The 22,169-nt window shown below is 41.8% G+C and overlaps 1 protein-coding gene and 1 pseudogene across 4 annotated transcripts; one reads left to right on the plus strand and one right to left on the minus strand.

The window, feature by feature from the left end:
- Positions 1-555: 555 nt before the first annotated feature.
- LOC101959315 (uncharacterized) lies at positions 556-19,120 on the plus strand. Of its 4 annotated transcripts, none has more exons than XM_078032979.1 (3): positions 556-676; positions 14,507-14,633; positions 15,894-19,120. In XM_078032979.1, the coding sequence occupies exons 2-3, from the start codon at positions 14,600-14,602 to the stop codon at positions 17,276-17,278; spliced, it is 1,419 nt and encodes a 472-aa protein (XP_077889105.1). In that variant the 5' UTR covers positions 556-676; positions 14,507-14,599; the 3' UTR covers positions 17,279-19,120. The 4 variants fall into 4 exon arrangements, with proteins under 4 accessions (XP_077889105.1, XP_077889104.1, XP_077889106.1 ...); XM_078032978.1 differs by lacking the exon at positions 556-676 and adding an exon at positions 11,791-11,947; XM_078032980.1 differs by lacking the exon at positions 556-676 and adding an exon at positions 11,963-12,962.
- On the minus strand, positions 19,054-22,169 carry LOC101959594 (G patch domain-containing protein 2-like pseudogene; annotated as a pseudogene).

The raw sequence follows: 22,169 nt of genomic DNA on the forward strand, positions 1-22,169 counted from the left end.
ATGGGCGGAGTCCCGGAACCTCCTGCCTACAGCTCCCTACAGAGGTTGGACTGAGTTCCGGAACTTCCTGTCCAAGGGCTCCACTGCGGCGGATGGGCGGTGTCCCGGAACCTCCTGCCTACAGCTCCCTACAGAGGTTGAACTGAGTTCTGGAACTTCTTGTCCAGGGCTCCACTGCGGCGGATGGGCGGAGTTCCGGAACCTCCTGCCTACAGCTCCCTACAGAGGTTGGACTGAGTTCCGGAACTTCCTGTCCAAGGCTCCACTGCGGCGGATGGGCGGAGTCCCGGAACCTCCTGCCTACAGCTCCCTACAGAGGTTGAACTGAGTTCTGGAACTTCTTGTCCAGGGCTCCACTGCGGCGGATGGGCGGAGTTCCGGAACCTCCTGCCTACAGCTCCCTACAGAGGTTGGACTGAGTTCCGGAACTTCCTGTCCAAGGCTCCACTGCGGCGGATGGGCGGAGTCCCGGAACCTCCTGCCTACAGCTCCCTACAGAGGTCGGACTGAGTTCCGGAACTTCCTGTCCAGGGCTCCACTGCGGCGGTTGGGCGGAGTCCCGGAAATCACCGGACGTGAATGCAGGTTTCCACTGAATCCTGGTCATATACAGATCCTCAAGACACAGCCCCTCCCTGCTCCGTCCATCAGTGGACCCCTGCAGGTCATACTGACGGTAAGTAACTGGAAAGTAGCACGGGTGGGAGAGCCAGGCTCGGAGCCCACCGGGCCTGGGATGGTGTGAGGAGCACTGCACGTGGAGCCCAGCAGCAGGGCACGGTGGGAGCGACTGTCCTGAAGGTGTGTTCTCCCATCTGTGAATCCACTGTGTCTCCACACACTGCCCCTGCGACTCTTCTGACATCAGGGCTCTGAGGCTTTTTTTGCTCAACAAAATAAACCTGTATGAGAATTCTGTTTAAAGTATTCTCCTTTTCCTTAGGTTAGAAAGAGTTCTGTTGTTCAATTTCTGGTCTGTAATTATACTAGTCTCCTCCTGTGTTATTGAAGACTTAATATTTTGTCATCTGCCTCATAATCTAGGTTTTTAAATTCTAGATTTCAGTTCCTCTCTTTATAGCTTTCCCTGCCCCATTTTATGATCAATTGCTTCTCGTTTTACATAGACTGAGGAAGAGCTTACTTAACATATTATTTTTATAATAAAATATTACTCATTTATTCTGTCCAGACTTAAAAGCCACATCTATAATTATAGCAGCTGACTTTTCCAGAAGCATGATACTTTCTGGATGATTTTATCTGTAGTGCAACATCACACGTATTCTCACTGCTCCCTTCTTCCACTCTCTTCCCTGTTCTCCTCCTCCCTCCCTAGGTGTGCAGGGTCACTCTCTTGCATCACACTATGCATTTGCTCACTATCTCCCTAATCAATGGTCTCACCTAATCACAGAAAATTTATAAATGAGTGTGTGACCCTGGACACAGGAGAATGAGGGTGCATATAGAGTGATTTCTAGACTTGGAATCTTCTCTGTGTGGACTTACTCATGTCAAGACACTGAGGAAATGTTCCTCAGTTGAATTTAGGAGAGGTCCTGGATGTCATATATTCCCTCTCTCTCTCTCTTTTCTCATAGTGTTTAGTGAAAACATAAACGATGGAGCTATGTGATTATTGATGTATTTATAAAACCTGATCTCTGTAATGCGATAACAGGCTGTATTTCTTTTATACACTGGTCCACCCATCAGGCAAACTCTCGTTGTCTCTTTACATTGAAAAGCATGGGCATTACAAATGCACCCTAGTAGAGAATGGTAGATAACTTCGTTTGGGGGAGGCTCTCAATTCAGGCTAACACTTTAAACCTCATGATGCTTTATAAAATACAAACAATGCTTCTCGTGAGGTAGTGTTCATATAGTAAAAAAATAGATGACCTGCTTAACAGGAAAAAAAAAGTCCCTCCTCTCCTAAATATAGGAAATAGCAATTCAAAGTACTGAATTATTTAATATCTCAAGGGTAACACTATAGTTTTGGAGTCCCCTGTAGTCTCTTGTATCTAGAGGCTTGGTGCTCAGGTTGCTGGTATTGGAGGTGAAATTTTAAGAGGTAAAGAAACATACATGATTATGATTGGATGCCTCATCCTTCATATCATTGTCAAGATCCAGGGGTTGAGTAGCTCTCATACGACAGTCTCATAGCAGGCACCACTGTCACTCAATGAACCTTACCCCAATGGGAGGCCCGTGTGCCCTCAGAAGGGAATGTTAAAAACTGGTATCTCTTCTGCTTCTGGTTCAAAATGTAATCATTTAGTTGCTCCCTCACAGGCTCCTGCCATTTTTATTAATACCATGAGGCAAGACATCCAAAGGTTCACTTTTGCAGATCATGCAATCTGCTATTTGGACTTTCAGTCTCCAAAAATGTAATATAAGTAAATCTCTTTTTCATCATCAGTAACCTGTGTCAGCTATTTTATTATATTGAGGAAAAGTAGATCATTTTATCAGTTTAAAAATTCAAGTTATTTTTTAAGTGTCTTTTTTTCTATTTCATGTACATTTCATCTTATCCTAAGTGTCTTGACATATATTTTCTCTTTCCATTCCCCCTGCTCACAAATATCTGTGCCTTTGAGGAGTCTTTAAATTCAGTTTGAGTGACTGGATTATAGGAAAGTGTTGGGTGGATTATCTATTTTAATCGATTCAATTTTTCAAAAATGATAAATTATAATGCAGTTATCAGTTTAGATACTAAAAAACATGAAGGAAATGAAGACTAGAATCAAAGTTTATACTACCTAAAAAAATGAGGGGACACACTAAAATGTGTTGGACAATGGTATTTTCTTGAAAATTCAGTCCATTTGAAGCAAGACAGATATTTGACCTCATTCTATTACTCTTTTTTCAGTAAATATAAAACTTTTAGTTATGTTGGCATAAAGACTTGAATTTACTTGTCCTGTTCAAAACCACAGATACCCCTTGTGGTTGGAGAGTTATGTCCCCTTCACGTCTAAAAGACACATATAAGTATAATTGGCTTTCTCTGTTCCTGGTATCATTTTCATGGTTCAGGGCATCAACACCTCTCACATGAAAGTTTCATAGCAGGCACTGCTACTGCTGAATGATCTCAAACCACAAAAGCATTCCATGTAACACCTTGGTCTAATACCTTTCTAACTTTTTTACAGACATAGATAGAAGTTCATTTTTCTGATCCTTAAATCTATACCATGAAGCTGTGTGCCGAAGCCTGTGTTATTACTATTTGACCATCATCGTTATAGCTGTATGCTGATTAACAAAAATACCCTAGTAAATTTTTGAAATTGTGGTAGAATACAAATACCAAAACAGTGATTATTTTAACCATTTTAAATTATATAGTACAGTAACATGAAGAGTATTCACATTGGTCTGCCACCAATCTTCAGAAACTTTTTTCATTGCAAAACTGAAATTCGATACCCATTCAAAAACTTTTCATTGTTTTTTCCATTTGCTTCTAATAGCCATAATTTTAGGTTCTGTGTCTATCAGTCTGAACATTCTGGATGCCTCACCCATATGGAATCATATAGTACTTGGGACTGGCTTCTTTCTCCTCATACAACGATAGTTATCCAGGTTGTAGCATGTGTTTTTTCCTTTGGGCTGTGGCTGTGGCTCAGTGGTAGAGTGCTTGCCTACCATGTGTGAGGCACTGGGTTTGATTCTCAGCATCACATGTAAATAAATAAATAAATATCCATCAACAACTAAAACAATATTTTAAAACTTTTCTTTCCTCTTTAAGGATAAATAATATTACATTGTATGTGTATATCATATTGCATTTATGCATTCATCTCTTGGTAAACTTTGGATTGCATTTGACTTTTGTGAATAATGCTGCTAGGAAAAATGGGCATACAAATATCTTCAAGACTCCACTTTCAATTTTTTAAATACATAGCAAAAAGTGGAATCCTGGGATCACATGGTAATTCTACTCATAATTTTGTTCAGAAATCTCCTTTCTATGTTTCAGGAACCTCCTTTCTGCATCAATTTACATTCCCACTGTGTGTCACAAGTGTTCCAATTTGTGCACATCCTTGACAGCACTTGCTATTTTCTGTTTTGGGGGCATTTTTTCTTATTATTTGTTTGGGCTAGGATCCATTTATTATTGTTTGTTTGGGCTAGGATCCACCCTACTGATTGAGAGTTGACAACTCATCCTGAAGTTTTGAATTTGTGGTGCTAGTGATTAAATCCAGGACCTTGCACATGCTGGGTAAGCACACGCCATCATGGAGCTATATCATCAATCCCTCATTGTGATTTTGATTTGCATCTATCTAATAATTAGTAATTTAAGCATTTTTTCATAGGTCTGTGGGCCACTTGTATTTGTGTTTGGGAGAAAATATATTTAACCCTGTGCTATTTTTAGTCAGATTATTTGGTTTTCTTTCTCTTCTTTTTCATTAGGAGTTGTTTGTAAACTATGAATATGAACGCTTTATCAAATATATGATTTGTACATATTTTCTCCAATTTCTTTTCCAAATTTTTGAGATCTAAGCTGGGTTAATTTCAAAAGCAGTGGTTAACTATTTAAGTTCCTTTGGACATTAATTAGAACTTCATTTATTTGTAAAACATTGGCTTTATGATAATAAGGTTCCACATAGAGTGATATGGCACATCTCTTCATTTATTTAATCTTTAATTTTTTTCTAAAAATTATACTGATTGTGGAGTTCCCCATATTTTTATTTTAATTCCTTGAAATCTGAAAAATATCTTTGAATTGATAAGCTGACATTACAGTGCAATATTTTTATATTTATTTCCCATATTTAGTAGGTGACAAATTTTTACATTAAATACAATTGATTCAGCTAATCAAATTTAAGAAACTGTACAACAGATTTCAAAAATAAAGGTTATTTGGTAATATTTTGCCATATTTTAATTTCTCATTATATTGTCTACACAGCTACACCTTTGAAAATTCACAGTTTTGATAACAATTGTAATGTTATTTCTGACTTTAATAAAGATAAATACCCTGTTTCAACATCCTAGCTTCAAACAATCCTCAAATCAAAATATTTTATGAAAGGATGTTAAACAAGTATTATAATCAAACTGTTTATGTCACATTGAATTATTTTTAAGTGAAATTAGGCTTTTTTTTGGAGACTATAAATTAGTCACAGAGATGCAAAGTGCTTTAAATAAATGAAAGAAACACATTAATGGAGCAAATTTTTAAAACTTGATGATATTTAAATATCTCAAGCATTTAAATTTTATTAAACACATATGAGATGTACCTCTAAGCTCAACACAAAGCATCTATGAATATAAAAAAACAAAGCTTTAGAATACATTCATTGGTGGGAAAGATTTATAAATATAATAAAGTGATAAAAATTTGTTTTAAGCTACTTTAATAAAAGTAACACATGCTTTATTTTTCTCTCAGGGTCTTTGAACCCTAATAAATTTATCTTCCCTTCACAGATAAGAGAATGATTCTCAGGGAATTAACAGTGGGAGTTGTCTTCTTCCAGACAACAGTGGGAATCTTGGCAATTCCTCACTTCTATTTCATTATTTATTTTATTGAGTGGGAAGAGTTTGATGCCCAAAGACCTGACTGTAAAGCACTAACTTTGACCAACTTCTTGACTATTATCTCAAGAAGAATTTCTCAGACAGTGATAGAGTCTGGGTGGAAGTATTTCTTGGGTGGCACTGGATATAACTTGCCATCTATCTTTATCAAGTGGCCCAAGGGATGTCTCTGTACACCACCTGCCTCCTAAGTTGCTTGCAGCAGTTGTAATCAGCCCCAGCAGCACCAGGTGGATGGAGCTTAAACAGAGCTGCCAAGTCTGTTGATCCCTCTTGTTCACCTCACTGGCTTGTGCCTCTGCTTCTACACATGGTGATCACCATGAGGGTGACTGGCCCTCATATCAGCAAAGATATCACTAAGAGATTCAATTTTGGGTACTGTTTGGGGTTGTTTCTGGCACTAGTGTGTGGTGAACTGTTCCTGTGGACTGTGGTCGCCATTACATGATGGCGCTGGCTCCGCTGTGGTCTGTGAAGGACAACTCCATATCAGAGAGAGTTGGCGTATTGTCAACTCCTTATCAGAGAAAGTTGGCGTGTCGTTCTCTAGCACCCTGTGAGAAGGGTCCACGTGGCAGCTTCGCATTGGGGTTCGTGGTGCTTTATTAAGGCTGGGAGGGGCATCCAATTATTATTCCGGGGATTAGAAGAATTATTAGAAGAATATCAAGGGCCTGAATAAACTGCTGAAAGAAGATTCCTGAGTCGCGTCTTCCTTGCGGGCAAGGGGGTCGTGACACTAGTGCAACTCCACTGTATGTGTCTGTGCTCTGCTTCACTGCTGTTCTGTGTTTGGGTCTGTGAGTCCGAGGTAAGCATCCTTCTCATGCATAAGAGGCAAGTCCAGTGTATTCACAGTGCCCACGGCTCCCCTGGAGTGTCCTCAGAGTCACCCAGGCCATCCTGGTCCTGGTGTGTAACTTCGTTTCTGTCCACTCATTGTTTTCCCTCCTGGTACTTTATGTATCATTTTTGATAGTCCAAGACTATGGGTGATAAGCATCTTTGCATTGGTAAAAACTTGTATATCCACTTTTAACCCCTTCTTCAGTAAGAACCCTATGCCTCTACGCTCTGTTATTCTTGCTGGGGGAAAAGGTAATTTTCTCTAAATTTGTCACAGGATTTTTGGCAATTTGTGGTCTCTGCAATATATATATATATATCTCACCATTGTGGCCCTGGTGAATTCCGTGGTCTATTTTTTCTCCTCTTCTCCATTTAACTCTTTATATTTCTCCTGTTTTGAATCCAGTCCAGTTTCTGGTGCTCCCCTCTTTTGTTCCAGCTTCATGATTCCAGACATTTGGCTACTTTATGCTAACAAGCAGTGATGTCTGTGCCTCTCAGTTTTACTTTTCCTACTGGAGAAAGAAATTTATATCTTTTGCAACTGATTATACATCTGAAATATTCCTCTTCTTTCCAGAAAACCAGTTTTACTTTCCCAATTTATAAGTGAGAAGTAAGTTCAAGACGTTCTGCTGGAAGTGTGTGATACCTTGTGTTTAAGAGAATCATTGATCTTGTTTTGTCCCATAAAATAAGATAGCATGAATAATTATATAAGGATATTTAATATAATTTGTTATGATCTTCGGTGGAGATATTAGACATTTATGAGATAACAAATGAAAGTTAAGTTCAAGGATATAGAAGAAAAAAGTCCTTGTCTGGCTTGCTCTCATGATGGTCCAGAAAGGCCCTTGAAGAGCACTGGACTTTTCCAGTCCTACTTGCAGGTGTGGATGACTTGACCAACACAGGCTCCTGCAGGTCTCAGGCTTCTCCACTAGGTCTACTGCCTGGAGTGAGGATCTCTCAGCAAGGCCTAGTGGCCGGCAGCTTCCTCTCGCCACTCTCCTGCAGGTAGGTTTCCAGCAGTGTGCTCCACTTAACCACCTGTCTGGAAACAGCTTCCTGGGGAAAGCCAGATTGAGGATTTTTGACAAATTCCAGAAACCATATTTCAAGCAAGTTCTGCCACTGTAGCTCTGTAATGACTCATTCAGTGAGTTCAGGCTCTGTCCTGTTGACAATACTTGGAACTCAGTTTGGGAATTTAAGGCACTCTCTTGAATACTTGAAGTTAGTGTGTGCGTGTGTGAGTGTGTGTGTGTGTGTGTGTGTGTGTGTGTGTGTGTGTACACACATATAAATATATACACACAGAAATTACACTAAATTTTACATTAGATAATTCTTATTATATTTTTATGCTATATGTTAGATTATATATCATATAATAATATGTATTATGCCAATTCACATGTATGGTATGTTTTTTCTATATTATTTATAACTATATCCTATATCAGTATTTGTAGTATGTTCATCATCTGGGGCACTAATGCAGAACAGATAGGCTGGGTATTATTTTGAAAAGTGAATACTCTACACCAGTGGTTCTTACTTTTTGGCATCTGTACATATGACTTGGGTTAATTAAGAATATACAAGCTTAGGCTCACTGAAATGGAGAGACTTGTGATACTACTATTCTACTTTATCTAGAATTTGGGAGCTGTAGCTCTTGGTCACTGACTGTAATGATATTACACTGCATGAAGCCCTGGTCATAAAAGGGAAAACATGATGAAAACATTTTGATTAATGAACAGAATTTTTAAATCTTTATAATGCCAAAATATCTCAAACTTTACATTTTATTAAATGTATTTAACGTGTACCACTGAGAACAACACAAAAATATATACTAATATAGATATCTGAAATTGAGTTAGCTCGCTGAATTATATTCCTGCTATGCATAACTATAAAACTTTCTAAAATATTTGAAGCAGCTTCTTGGAGATCTTGAACAATAAACAACACAGAGGCCTGCACAGAGGAGAGGAGCCCAAATAACAGAGGGTGGAGGCACCTGAGCTCAGAGCCAAGGCCTGAGAAGGTCACAGTCAGTCCTGTTATTTCATCTTCTTAGCAGGCCCTCCTGGTGAGGCCAGCCCTCTGGGTTCCATGGGTGTAGAGGCTGAGACCCTCACCCTCACATCAGAGGTCAGGTCCAGAGAGGGGTCCCCAGGCACTGCATCCCCTGAGACTGATCAACATGGCAGGACACAGTGAGGAGGATGAGGCCCCCACTACAGGTCCTAGACATCACAGCAGACACCAAGGCTGACCTCAATGTGGGAACAGGTCCCGGTCCCAGGCTTACATTCAGGCATACTTTGTCCCAGGAAGCTCTGATAAGAAACAGCTTGGGCAAAAGACACCCATGGAGTTTTCTGGAGCCTTGAAAGGTCATCTTAGGGAGACCTGGGGACCATTATGTTGGACCTGGCTTCTCGCTTTCAACTGGCCCACATGGATCAAGCAGATAATGAAATACAAAGCAGAATTTTAAAAGAGGCAGATTTAAGTCTAAGCTTGTAAATAAGGATGTTTTAGGTCTAAAATGAGAAAGTAGCATTAAGTTTTCTAACATTTCTTCTTCTAGCAAGAAAAGTAAAGTAAAAAGCTATAAAATATGATTTATTTTTTACTAAGAAAATCATTTTATGTAGACATATTTGAATGTATTGCTGAAAGAAAACTTTTAGACAAATTAAAGTAAGCAGTTTATTTGAGGATATAAAGATTCATGAGTGGAGCAGACCCTGAACTAGTAGAATGAGTTCAGAGGGTTCTCCCTAGCAGTGTGAGCTGTGAGCTTCCATAGGTCAGTAAAGAAGTCCCTGTTGGCTCTAGTAGGCCAGTTGGCCTTTTTCAGGCATAGTCTGATGAGTGGCTTGACTAGTATGATTGGATAAAACCCAACAGCATGTGATGGGCCATTGTGATACCTGTAGCTTAGATTTTTGGTTTGTTTGTGTATTAAGTTAGGTTGCAGTTTATAATATGTAGAGAGTAGAGAGACAATCTCAGACTAATGACCTCCTGTTCATTTAACAATATGGATACACACAAAGAGAATGGATCCCTGTGCAAACACAATACTACTAACATTTTTACACAGAATGTAGACATATCTGAGACTTTTGACATTCCATTGTATAATTTTATATAATGTAGTATCCTTTCAATAAACAATTGAAAAACTTATTAGAAAAACAAATATGTAATAGATCACTTTTCTTCCTTGTAGCTTTATGCAGAATTCCTGCTAATTACAGAAATTCAGGCACCTGGTTCTGCAGGAATCACACCAGAAAAAATAAAATTTACTAAATGCTCAACAAAATAATCTAAAAACTGGTTAAAGTGTGTTTCAGATAGCAAGTAAGAGTTATTAAATGAATAAAAATCTTCTCAGTGAATTGACATTTGAACTTGACTCACAGAGTTCTTAATTCACTGGGTCTGGGTTCAGAACTGAGAATGTGTATTTCCAATGAGTCTGCTGGTGACATTGATGGCGAACATCCAGGAATCAAACTAGGAGAATCACTGCAGTAGGAAAGGTGATGATGTCTAGTTCCAGGGCTAGTGCACACAATAGTGTACATGTGAGGTCCCAAGGGCCAAAGCCAAGGATTCTAAGCCACATGCCCTGAATGTCTCTGCAATGGACAAGGCAGATAAAGGCTCAGTAGAGTGGAGTCTCAAGCCTCCCACTGCTACATAGTCCTGTGAAGTCTCCACCACATAGACCACCCACTCATCTGCTTCTTCTACCTGTAACTTATTCCAAAATACGCACATAGCTCATCCCTCACTTCCTTCAAATGTATGCTCACTGACCCTCTTAAAAAGCACCACATCTCTCATTTTCCCTTAGCAAAAGAGCATTTCTTTTTTTTTTTTTTTTTTTTTTGAGATTGACTTGGATTTCTGAAAGGAAGTGACTATGTCTCAGATCTCAAGTAAGAGTTTTTAAGTGGAAAAAAGCATTGCTCGATGGATTGGACACTGTTTACTGACTGTGTAGGCAGGAAAGATGTTTTCTGTGCAAGCCACAGTCAAATCCACTTTTGTACTACTGCTTCAGTGTGGCCTCAAATTCCTCCTCTATCATATAGAGGCATGTCTATGCCACTCTTTTTTTTTTTTAAGAGAGAGAGAATTTTTTAATATTCATTTTTTAGTTTTCAGCGGACACAATATCTTTGTATGTGGTGCTGAGGATCAAACCCGGGCCACACGCATGCCAGGTGAGCACACTACCGCTTGAGCCACATCCCCAGCCCCACTCTTTATTTTCATTCTTGCCCCTAACAGAAAGCACACAAGCTGACCAACTGACTTCAGTGCTTCAGGATGAAGCATTTTAATTGCAATATAATAATTTTTATTAAGCTTCCCTAGGAGGGCACACATTCTCTGTGTGAATGACTGTATAAAATAAGTATTTGGATCCATAACTTTTGGGAGCATCTGAAATAATAAATTTGACTTCTAGGTGCATACTGAGTTTTTTTAATTTTTAAATTTGTCTTAATTAGTTATACATGACAGTAGAATGCACTTTGATATACATAGATGGTATATGATTTCTCATTTTTCTGAGTGCACATGTTGTAGAATCATATTGGTGATGCAGTCACATATATACATAAAGTAATAATGTTTGTTTCAATATACTATCTTTCCTATCCCCACATCCCCTCCCCTCCTATCACTTCCCTTTACCTAAGTAACACTATTCTTCCCTAGTGCCCCCCACCTTATTGTGAATTAGTTTCTGCATATTAGAGAAAACATTTAGCCTTTGGTTTTATGGGATTGGCTTATTTTGCTTAGCATGATATTCTCAAACTCCAGCCATTTACTGACAGATGTCATAATTTCACTCTTCTTTAAAGCTGAGTAATAGTCCATTGAGTATACATACCATATTTTCTTTATTCATTCATCTATTGAGGGACACTTAGGTATGGTCCATAGTCTAGCTATTGTGAATTGAGCTGCTATAAACATTAACATTTTAAAATTTTAAGTTTCCAAACACTTGGGCTACCAGCTGCAGACAAGACTTCTTATCTACTGCCCCTTCCGCTTTCAGAAGGGAGGAGTCCTTTCCTCTGTGTTGGTCCCTGGTGCCTGAACTCCAAATGTTACCACCCCTAAGCGTGATCTCTGGAGCTAGGAAACTGCATTACCCAGAAGGCTCTGCACTGAGCAGCTACGCCTGAGCCAATGACAGCTCAGGAAGTGGGCGTTTCCGTGAACGCATGACGGGAGGGCGGAACTTCCGGCGTTTCCTAGGAGGCGGCCATTTTGACGTTTCTTGGATGTGTCCAGCAGCGCCGGGTGGGGCGGAGGGCGCCCCTCGGGCCTGCGCAGAGGCCCGGGGCTGCTGTGACCGCGCCCGCCGGGGGAGAGTCCAATGGCGGCGGCCGCGCCGCGGGACCCCGCGCGGGTGAGCGCCGCGGCCTCGGCGGGGTTCTGCGCTGCGTGCGCGGCCCCGCGGGCGGCCCGCCTTGTCCTGTGGGGACGGGGCCGAGTGACCAGCCGGCCGGCGCGTGCTGGGGGCTTAGAGGCCTCGCCGTCTGTTAGGGTTTCAGACGTTTCTCTGAAGCGACTTCCCAGGAGGAACCGGTGGAAGGGCGACGAGCTCGTGGGGGCGCGGGGGTCGTACCTCGGCCGTGAGCACGAGGAGGGAGGCAGCCAGCCAGGCCACCCCAAGGCCAGGCAGGGTGCGGGGGTGAGCCGGTCCGCCGTCCCAGAAGTTAGTCCGCCCCTTCTCATGGCTCCCAGGGCCCAGACGGGCTTACGGAACCTCCTCAGGGAGTGCCTGTGCCTCCTGCGTCGTGTGACTTGAGTGCCATTTTTCTAGTTCTTGGGTGTGGGACCTTGGATAAACTCCAAGCCTAGGGTCCTAAGGCCACGCCAGGACCTTATGGAGGCCCTCCCTAGAACTGCCACCTGGAGGTGTGCGGATGAGTGGAGGGGAACCTGACCCGGGAATGTTCAGGAAGCCACGGGTCTCTTCTTCGTGACAACAGATTATGGGAAGGAGTAGGGATGGTGACTGTGCTGGGGGCAGCGGGAAGTTAGGGTCAGAAGTCTTACTAGTCTCCATCCGTCTGCAGAGTGGAGAACAGACAGGGGTTGAGGGAGAAGGAAGATCGGGGTGGGGGCTACGGCCATACTCAGGTGAGGCCAATGGACCACGGTTATAGATTACATTTTGGATGTGAAGTTCTTTTAAAAGGCAACTTCTAATTTGGACATTGAGGAAAAAGGATTCAGGAATGACCCTGTAGTTTTTGAGGGAATTCAGTTTCAATTAACTGAGATGGAGAAGATGGTATTAATAATAATATTCACTGGGACATCAGGAGTTTTGATTTGGCTATGTTAAGAATATAGAGATGTTTCCACCAGAGAGGTAGAATTAAGTGGGGAGCTGAATACACTGATCTGGAAATCTGGTAAGTGGTTGACAATGGAGACATCCAAAATGTGGTTGTGTGGACTAAAGTTAGTGAGCTGTGAATCACATTGAGGATTTATGGTGGAAGGCATAGGGGCATTGGCAGGGTTGGATGGAGCCAAAAACAGTGCCTCTTGGTTCAGTTTCCAGTTGATGGCAATAGGCTTTACAAATACATTATGGGAATAGAGGTAAAGGAGGTGAGTGGCCATGAAAGTAGGAGGTAGCAAACAGGATGTTTTGCAAGTAGCATAGGCTTTCAGTGGAGGAATGGATGTGGGATGGTTGCGAGGTATAGGTATATTTGAGGCAAGATGACACTTTGGCTGGACTTGGTGTCCAATCTATGGAATTGCTAGGATTTTAGGTAGTGACTTTAGTGGGGCCTAGTGTTTCATTCTGCCTGGAAGATAAAGCTAGGGGCAGATGTAATCACATCTGTCTGTGATAGTCACTTGCCCAGGGTTGAATGAAGAGTGGAGCAGATCTTAAAGTGTTAGGTATATAGAGAAAAGTTGGACATCTGGTACAGACATGAGTAGAGTAGGGTCATGAGTATTTGAGATGAACACATGGCCAGTGTGGCAAAGTCTGGGGCAAAAAAATGGAGCCAGGCAGGGGACTTAATATAACCTTGTCTGCCCCCACTAGTGGAAACTATGAGAAGTGCAGGGCAGTTTTTGATCCTGTTCATATTTGTTAAGCATACTGTGAGTGTTGTGTGCTGTTACAGGTACTGTGTGGTGTCTTGACAGCTGGTGAAATTCGGGTGATATCAAGTAAACTGAATATAAGTTCCTTTCCTCATTCTTCTCCAGCTAATAATATCTCCACATAGACAATTCTTTTTATGAAGGGGACCAGACATAATTTCTGCTTATTCCTTTGTAGCAGATTTCACCTCCTTACCAGCCCAAGTAGTTACCCAAACATATCAATTGAGGGGACCAGGGAGTATCTTACCCTTTTGGTCCTAAAAAATTTGCATCCCACAACCCCTGGTTCAATTTTTCTGGACCATACCTCTATGTAGTCTTAAGTGGTATACATTGTCCTCTACAAGGATTGTCGTTAATCTATCCAGTATCAGATATTGTATGTTTGGGTCGTCCCCATAAACCTAGGGTGAGAGTTTACCTTCACCAATGGTGTGAAGAGGAGGTAAGGAAATCAGGAAGATGAGGTGTAGGACAGTGAAGTTGTTTTGGCCCTGGGACTTTGGTATCTCTAGTTATGAGGGATGTGTAGTGTAAAGAATGATGTGCACTTGGACAGCAAGTAACTGTGACTGTCCTGGGGTCCTGTATTGAGACTGACATGATCTTGGGTACAAAGGGGCAAGGGCAGATAATTCTGTGCCAGGTCCCTAGCTAAGTTATTGGTCCACCTTCCTGTTGTTGATGCTGTGCCCAGTGATCATTGAACCCAGAAGAGGACAGTGGCAATTGGAAGCTTGGGAATGGAATGGGCTTGAGATAAATATGTGGGGGAATGGATTGTATGTCCTCAGGAAAGTGGTTTGATTTTCTTCCATTATGGCAGGGCCACATAACTTTTGAAGATGTAGCCATACACTTCTCTTGTGAAGAATGGAATCTCCTTGACCAGGCTCAACAATGCCTGTACCGTGATGTGATGGTGGAGAACTTGGCCCTTATAACTTCCCTGGGTAAGTTCCTGACACCCATCCATGAGCCCCGAGCAAGTCTGTTTTCACGCCCTTTTTCTGAGAGCCAGGTCTGTCTTCACACAGGACCACTGGCTCTACTTCCCTCTGCTCCCTGGGTAGGTTCTGTGGTTAGTAGGATTGAGATGTGTACTGCTTCTCTTTGCCTAAACATCCCCAACTCTGTTTCCCTGTAGCCTCACAAGGAGACTCAGGATCAGAAGTCTTGCAGTCACGTTACTGCATCCTGCCTTCTTTCCCTCTCCATGATTCGATGTCTTTGTCCAGCTTTGACACCTCTATGTGCGCCAGGTTCTACTTCCTTCTTCTAACCAATGTTTCCTTATGACTGCCTGTACCAGGGATCATGCCACTGAAATGCTCATACTTAACAGGGACTGTACTATTCTTACAAGAGCTTTCTTTAAAATTTTCTTTCTGATATTTGTTTTATTTCTCTGGGCTGTCGTGTGCTAAATTTTTTCTGGGTCAATGCTGGCTGCTCTTGTTTCCCCATCTTTCCTTTAGTACTTGTATCCCTAAGTGCCATGTTTTTGTATCATTTTGGAATTGAGGTAAATAGCCCCCATTGGTTCACAAACAACCTCAAGAGGAACTGAGAGGAAGCCTGCCCCAGGTTAAGAAAATGATGTGAAAGCTGTGCTCGCATCATAGCAGATATATATTCTGTTTGAGTAGTGTTTTGGTGCCAGTGCCAGTGGCTGGAGCTCATTTCTGTTTTTTCCTTTGTCATTTTGATACTTTTTTATTTTGTCAGCTCCACTACTTGTCACTTCTACTCTCATATCCAGCCTGCAGCTAATTTACACATTTCTGAACTCCCACTTCTACCGTGCTCTCCAACATTGGCCTTTATATATTGTGTTATGAAATAAGCATACATCCTTAAACTGTCCTTAAAGGCCAGCTGCTCTACTAAAGGCATATATTTTTCTTGGGCCTGGATACACCATTCCATACAGCACTTAGTATCATCAGCAGAGAAGGTTATGCAGGAAGTTGTTTGCAGAGGATAAAGTTTCAAATTCTCCCTCTTCTCTCTTTCTGTCACATCACATGGTGTGTCCCTTGCCTCATCAACTCTCCCCCATTCTGTCATCTTTATAACCCAGTATTACTGAGCCCCTCATTCTCAACCAGAACCCAACTCCCTTGTCTTACAAACAATCCCATGGATTTGTTCCTTGGCTTGTAGCAGTTGCCCCTTCCCACTAGCACTTCACTAGCATTTCTTGCTTTCAGATTGTTGGCATGGAATGGAGAATGAGGAGGATCTTTCTGAGCAGGATATTTCTTTAGAAGATGTGTCCCAAGTGAGGACTTCAAATGAAGGTCTGTCTCCCCAGAAGGCTCCTCCCTGTGTGATGTATGGCCTGGTCTTGAGAGACATTTTGCACATAACTCATCACCAACAGGGAACACATTGTCAGCAGAAACTGTACAGATGTGGGGCATCTGGGAAACAATTGTGTTTCTCTGCAGACATTGATCAGCACTTTGGAGAGAAACCCTTCAAAAGCAATGTGGGTAGAGCCTTATTTATGAAGAGGTACAAATTCCATGAATCAAGGGAACCCTTTGCCTGCATAGAAGTTGGGAAGGACTTCCTGGCCGGCTCAGAATTTCTCCATCAACCAGCCACTTGCATTGAGGAACAGTCAAATGGCAAAAGTAATTTGGGAACTGTCTGTCACAATGGAAAAACTCATTTTGACTGTAGAGAATACATAAAGACATGCAGCCTTGAACACACAACTGTGCAGCAGCCAAAAACCCACACTAGAGAAAGATGTTATATGTGCACTGAGTGTGGGAAATCTTTTAGCAAAAGCTATAGCCTCAATGACCACTGGAGGGTTCACACTGGTGAAAAACCTTATGAGTGTGGAGAGTGTGGGAAATCATTTAGGCAGAGCTCTAGCCTCATTCAGCACCGGAGAGTTCACACTGGAGTGCGACCTCATGAATGTGAGGAATGTGGTAAATTATTTAGCAACAAGTCCAACCTCATCAAACATCGGAGAGTTCACACTGGAGAAAGGCCTTATGAGTGCAGTGAATGTGGAAAATCCTTTAGTGAGAGCTCAGCACTTCTTCAACACCAAAGTGTGCACACTGGAGAAAGGCCTTACGAATGCAGTGAATGTGGGAAATTCTTTACATATCATTCCAGTCTCATAAAGCACCAGAAAGTTCATAGTGGATCAAAACCTTATGAATGCAGTGAGTGTGGGAAATCATTCAGTCAAAATTCCAGCCTTATTGAACACAGGAGAGTTCATACTGGAGAAAGGCCCTTTAAGTGCAATGAATGTGGGAAATCCTTTAGCCAGAGCTCTGCACTCCTTCAGCATCGTAGAGTTCACACTGGAGAAAGGCCTTATGAGTGCAGTGAATGTGGGAAATTCTTTACCTATAGTTCCAGTCTCCAAAAACACCAGAGAGTTCACACTGGTTCAAAGCCTTATGAGTGCAGTGAATGTGGGAAATCCTTTACTCAAAACTCCAGTCTCATTAAACACAAGAGAGTTCATACTGGGGAAAGACCTTATGAGTGCAACGAATGTGGGAAATCCTTTAGCCATAGCTCTAGCCTCATTAAACACAGGCGAATTCATACTCGATAAAGGCCTGTGGGCGATGTGGAAAACCCTGTAGCTGAAGATCCAATCTCTACAAACTTGAAAATTCACCTTAGAAAAGTCCTTGTGAGAACAGTGAACTTGAGATAACATTCAGCTGAAAGCCTTATCTCAATGGATTACCACAAAATTCATATGAGAAATATACCTTTGATGTGCATAGATATGTTATTTTCTTGTTCATTATACCAGCTCTTGAAAGGTTTTGGTGGTGCCACTGCCTGAATAGGACCACCTACATCCAAGCATCCACTCACATTCCAGGTATGTGGGAGCTAGGCTGCACTCATTAATGCTTGGGCCCCATGCCAAATTCATGCCACTGAAAGCTTAACTCTACCTCCTGGAAGGTGCCCACAGTATGCACCATTCACCCACCCCAGTGAAACAGGGATTTGTAAGTAGGAAAGGATTTGTAAGTAGACTACGCATTCCTCCCCTTTTCATCTATTTCTCTCTGATGAGTTAGCCCATGCCACAAGGACTGTGCTGTTGACTTAGGAAGGTGCACCTTTTTCAGAAATATTGTTGGTTTCATGTGACTCTTGATGGAATTTTTCCAACCACAGAATCACCAAGTGTGGGAACCACCTGTGTCTCATTGCTCCGGGTGTCTGATAATAAAACCTTTATTGGTTGAGGCACCAGTTATTTGGGGGAATTCTATTTACTGAATGTAGTTCTTTGAAAACAATTGGGATCTTTTGGGTGAACAAGTTGTTGGGATCCCAAACATTGTGTCCCTAGGGAGGGTAGTGGAATGTTGGCAGAATACAGCTCTTTCTGGCTTGGGCCTTCTGTATTGCTGCCTGAGGCTTCCAGGAAAACCTGCAGGGTGCTGTTTGAAGCCGGGAGAGGTAGTGACAATCTGATACTTCCGAGAGCAACATGAACTTATTTTCCTTTTCAAAGGGATATTGCCTCAAGCTCAGTATTGGCTGGGGTACCTGTTTGTCAGGCCCTGCATGGATCTGTATGCCCTGACATTCTGAGTTCCATAGGATAACATCACAAGCTGTAAGATTATAGTTGTTACAGAAATACTGGATTAATAGGTAGTGGGAGAGACTACCACAAACTGATTGGAAGGTGCCTCTTTTACATGGGTATCCACAATGTTACAGTCACCCTGGCTATGAAAGATGAGCAGGTCAGAAATACTTAGGACCTCCAGAACTCTGTATCTTATGTAGCTGAAGTTATTTACAGAGACTGCTCATCTCAAGGCTGTACTGTGCAGACAGGAAAATAAGGATTCTAAGAAGGGAGATCTTGGTCCACTTACATGGCCTCTGTGAGCAGGCAGTATTCCTGCCAAGTCCAGTGGAAACAGTCTTCACCTCTTAGCTATGTTTGTTACCACTGAGGCAAGAGGTCCCCCAGGGCATGAGGAGAAAGGTGATGGAGTCAACATTGTCAATCCTGATTTTTCAAAAACAAAGAAATTCAGACTTTCACCTGTACAACAATAGATTCATTCATATCCTGGAATTGTATGTTATTGAAATCATTTTAAGTTCTCATGCTTTTTCCCCTGGGTATGAGATTTATCAGTATTGAATGGGATTTTTGTTTTTTAAGAGAAAGGAAAAAGGTTTGTGGCTTTGCTACAAAGAAGAAACACTGGGTACTCCTGTCCCCAAAGCTGTGAGTCTGCCCATCAACAGGAACATGAGGATGACTGGATATTTTTTATTGCTGAGAAGTATGAGGTTATATGGCTATAACCTATTTTTTATTTATTCATCTGGTCATAGATATTTTGGTTGTTTACAACAAGTTTTAGATTTATTGCAAATAAAGCTGCTGCAAACACTTTTCCAAGGATGTGTTTACTCTCTCTTGTGTTAATGCCTGAGTCACAGAGTAGGTGAATGTATAACCTTTTAAGAATTGCTGCACTCTGATCTCACATGCTTATTTTCTTTGGATTCCTATGAGCAGTGTATGAGAGTGCTGGTTCTTCATATCCACTGGATATGGTTAGTTTTTTAATAGTAAATGTGTAGCAGTGTAATAATGTGGTTTAGTACCATTTCCTTGGTGTTTTATTATACTGAGCATTTTTATTTACAACCAGCATGTTTTTGAGAAAATATATTCATAACTTTTGTTTGTATAACTAAAAATGAGTTTTAGCTATATTCCCTTTTTATCAACAAATAAGTTGATAGAAAAAAATAGATGTATGTTAGACCCTATGCTTCAATAATGTGAATTTTTAACTGCAATCCTCAATGTGTAGTGCCTAATTTTGTGTATATGCCTTATACACAATGCAATGATCACATCTACATATATTTTAAAGTTTAATTTGTATTATTAGCATATTCTCCAGCATTTTCTAATTCTAGATAATTCATAGTACAGTTAATCAAGCAAGTGTTTGAAATTTTTGCCACATTTCTTGATGTAAAATCTCCCATCATGGCTAATTTCCATTTGTCACATAATGTCACTGCAGAACATGGAATTTGAGAAAGTTATCAGTAGCACACCAATGTATTGTTTCTACCATATTTATATAGTAGGCACAAAAAAGCTGAAGTGCATAGAAAATAATGAAATATAGTGAAATGAATAAGAAGCTTTTTTATATCTAAAATAGTTTGAGGTATAATTTACTCAAACTATGTGTTTAGAAAGTGTGTGTGTATGTGTGTGTGTGTGTGTGTGAATTGACCACAACACTGTGAATTGACCACAGGGGCACATTACCACTGAGCTACATGCCTATCCAGGATCTCATTAAGTTGCTTACTATGCAACAAATTATGCTGAGGCTTGCCTTGAACTTTCAATCCTCCTGCCTCAGCCCCTGAGTAGCTGGAATTATGGGTGTGCACCACTGCACCCAGCATTATTACTTCTGTTTTTTGATGCATAGTTACACCTAAAAATAAGTTTTTTCTGGTCTTTAGTTCATCTTCCTCAACTTAGAATTCTATCCCTTGTGATGGCCACTTTCAATTACGTGCAAAAATGAGAAAGACTGCTAAGAACCAGATGAATTCTTCCAACCAGCTTTCTTTCCCATTTCTAAGGCATCACACTGCAGCTCCTGGCACATAATTCAAATCAGCATGGTATCCTCTTTGAGAAGGTCAAGAAAGTAAAAAGAATGTGGAATCTAAAAATTTATCCAGTTCAGAATCCATTTTTTTCTACTTAAGCAACGACCAGGAGTCCACTGGGCAGGAGATTAGGGACAGTGACTCTCTTCATCCCCTTGCCATTCTTCACTACTGATGAAGAGCCCAGTGTCACTGTTGCTACACAAACTGCTGGTTTCCCATTCTGATATGTTTTTTTGTTGTTGTTGTTGTTTATCGGCTTCATACTTTTTTCTTTATTTCCTTCCTATTTTGCTTAGGAAAGTGCTGCTTTCTGCTGGTTCACACAACCATGGCCCAGTGAGGTCCAGGGAGTATTCTCCTTCCAGTAGGACAACACTGCTCCTTAGTAGACTTGAGCAGGCAGCCTCTTTCAGAGCTCCAGTCTGAACTTTCAGGCTTCTCTGAAGGCTGGCAGCCACTACCTGCTGGCAACTGAGTGGTGACAAGGTGCATTTTCAGTAAAGAAATCAGATTCGTGCCAAGAATGTTGCTTATTCTTTAACTATGGCATTGAAGGCTAGGTGCTGTTTGGCTACCATTGTATCATCAGAGTCACTGAAATTGGTGACTGGGCCACTTCTCAATTTTTAATGTCCTCATCCAGATGTGACTCAGAGGCCTCACTGTATCAGCAAGTGTGTTCTGCCAAATGAGTAAAGTCAGACTGGGGCTTCCAAAGTTGCTGTCTCTGCTGCCAAGGGCCCAGGGACATCTCCTCCCACAGCTCACCAAGTTTATTCTGCTCAGATGTCTGCTCCCAGCCTAAGGCTAAGTCAAGTACCAGCTCATCCTTGAGGCCACATCAGATAGCAACTGTGATGTTAGCAAAAACAAGCAAACTCAGGGAACTAGATCTCTGTGCTTTCTCCCTAATTAAATTTGTCAATCATCAGACTAGTCAAATGCTCATTCAGAATCCTTCCCTGCCTCAAAGATTGCATTTCAAATGCAGACAGTACAATCATGAGACTCCCACACCTCCAGTCTTACTTATATGCCCAAGGTGACCCTGGGTCCAGGTGTGTCCTGGAGAGAAGTAATCCATCCAAGCCACACATGGGCAAAGTGCTGACTCCAAGGGATGAAGGTGGGGAGGCAGAACGGTAACTTCTCATTTGGACCTAGGACGGGGGAGTAGCCCTTCTAGGGCAGAAACTGCCAAACAGAAAGTCCTGGTGACTGGGCTCCCTCCAAGATTGAGGGTCTCAACAGGACCACATATGTGGGGGAAACAAGCATATTTTGAAGGACTCCACCATGCCCCAGCCTGGCCCCGAGGGCTTGAGCAAACATGGCTTGGAACCCCATGCCCACACAGAAACAGAGAGCTGTACCCCAGAGGCCATCTTGGATGGGGTGATAGGCCCATCACCCTTGTCCCTCCCTCCAGCCACTACAGCCCCATGGTGTTGTTAGCCATTGAGCTGCATCCCAGTGCCCCGATCCCCTCTGTCACTGGCCCTGACCCCACCCTCTCAACCTGCTCCTTCCCCTTTCCACTATCTATTAATCCAGTGTTCATGTAACAATCACGGTCCCTTGCCCCACACTGCAACTATTGGTGCTATCCTAGGACTCATGGCTCCTTTGCAGGACAAGGGAAAGAGATTTCTCTCAAGGGAATCACACAGTAACTAACACCTGTGAACAAATTTCACACTGTACTGAAATTTCACATAAGTACTGAAGGTTGTCACACCTCCCAAGTGAGCTCAGAAGCCACAAAGTACCACAGTAGCCAGGCTGTAAGTCAGGTCCAT

Source organism: Ictidomys tridecemlineatus, chromosome 15 (assembly GCF_052094955.1).
Source record: "Ictidomys tridecemlineatus isolate mIctTri1 chromosome 15, mIctTri1.hap1, whole genome shotgun sequence".
Taxonomy (NCBI): Eukaryota; Metazoa; Chordata; class Mammalia; order Rodentia; family Sciuridae; genus Ictidomys; species Ictidomys tridecemlineatus.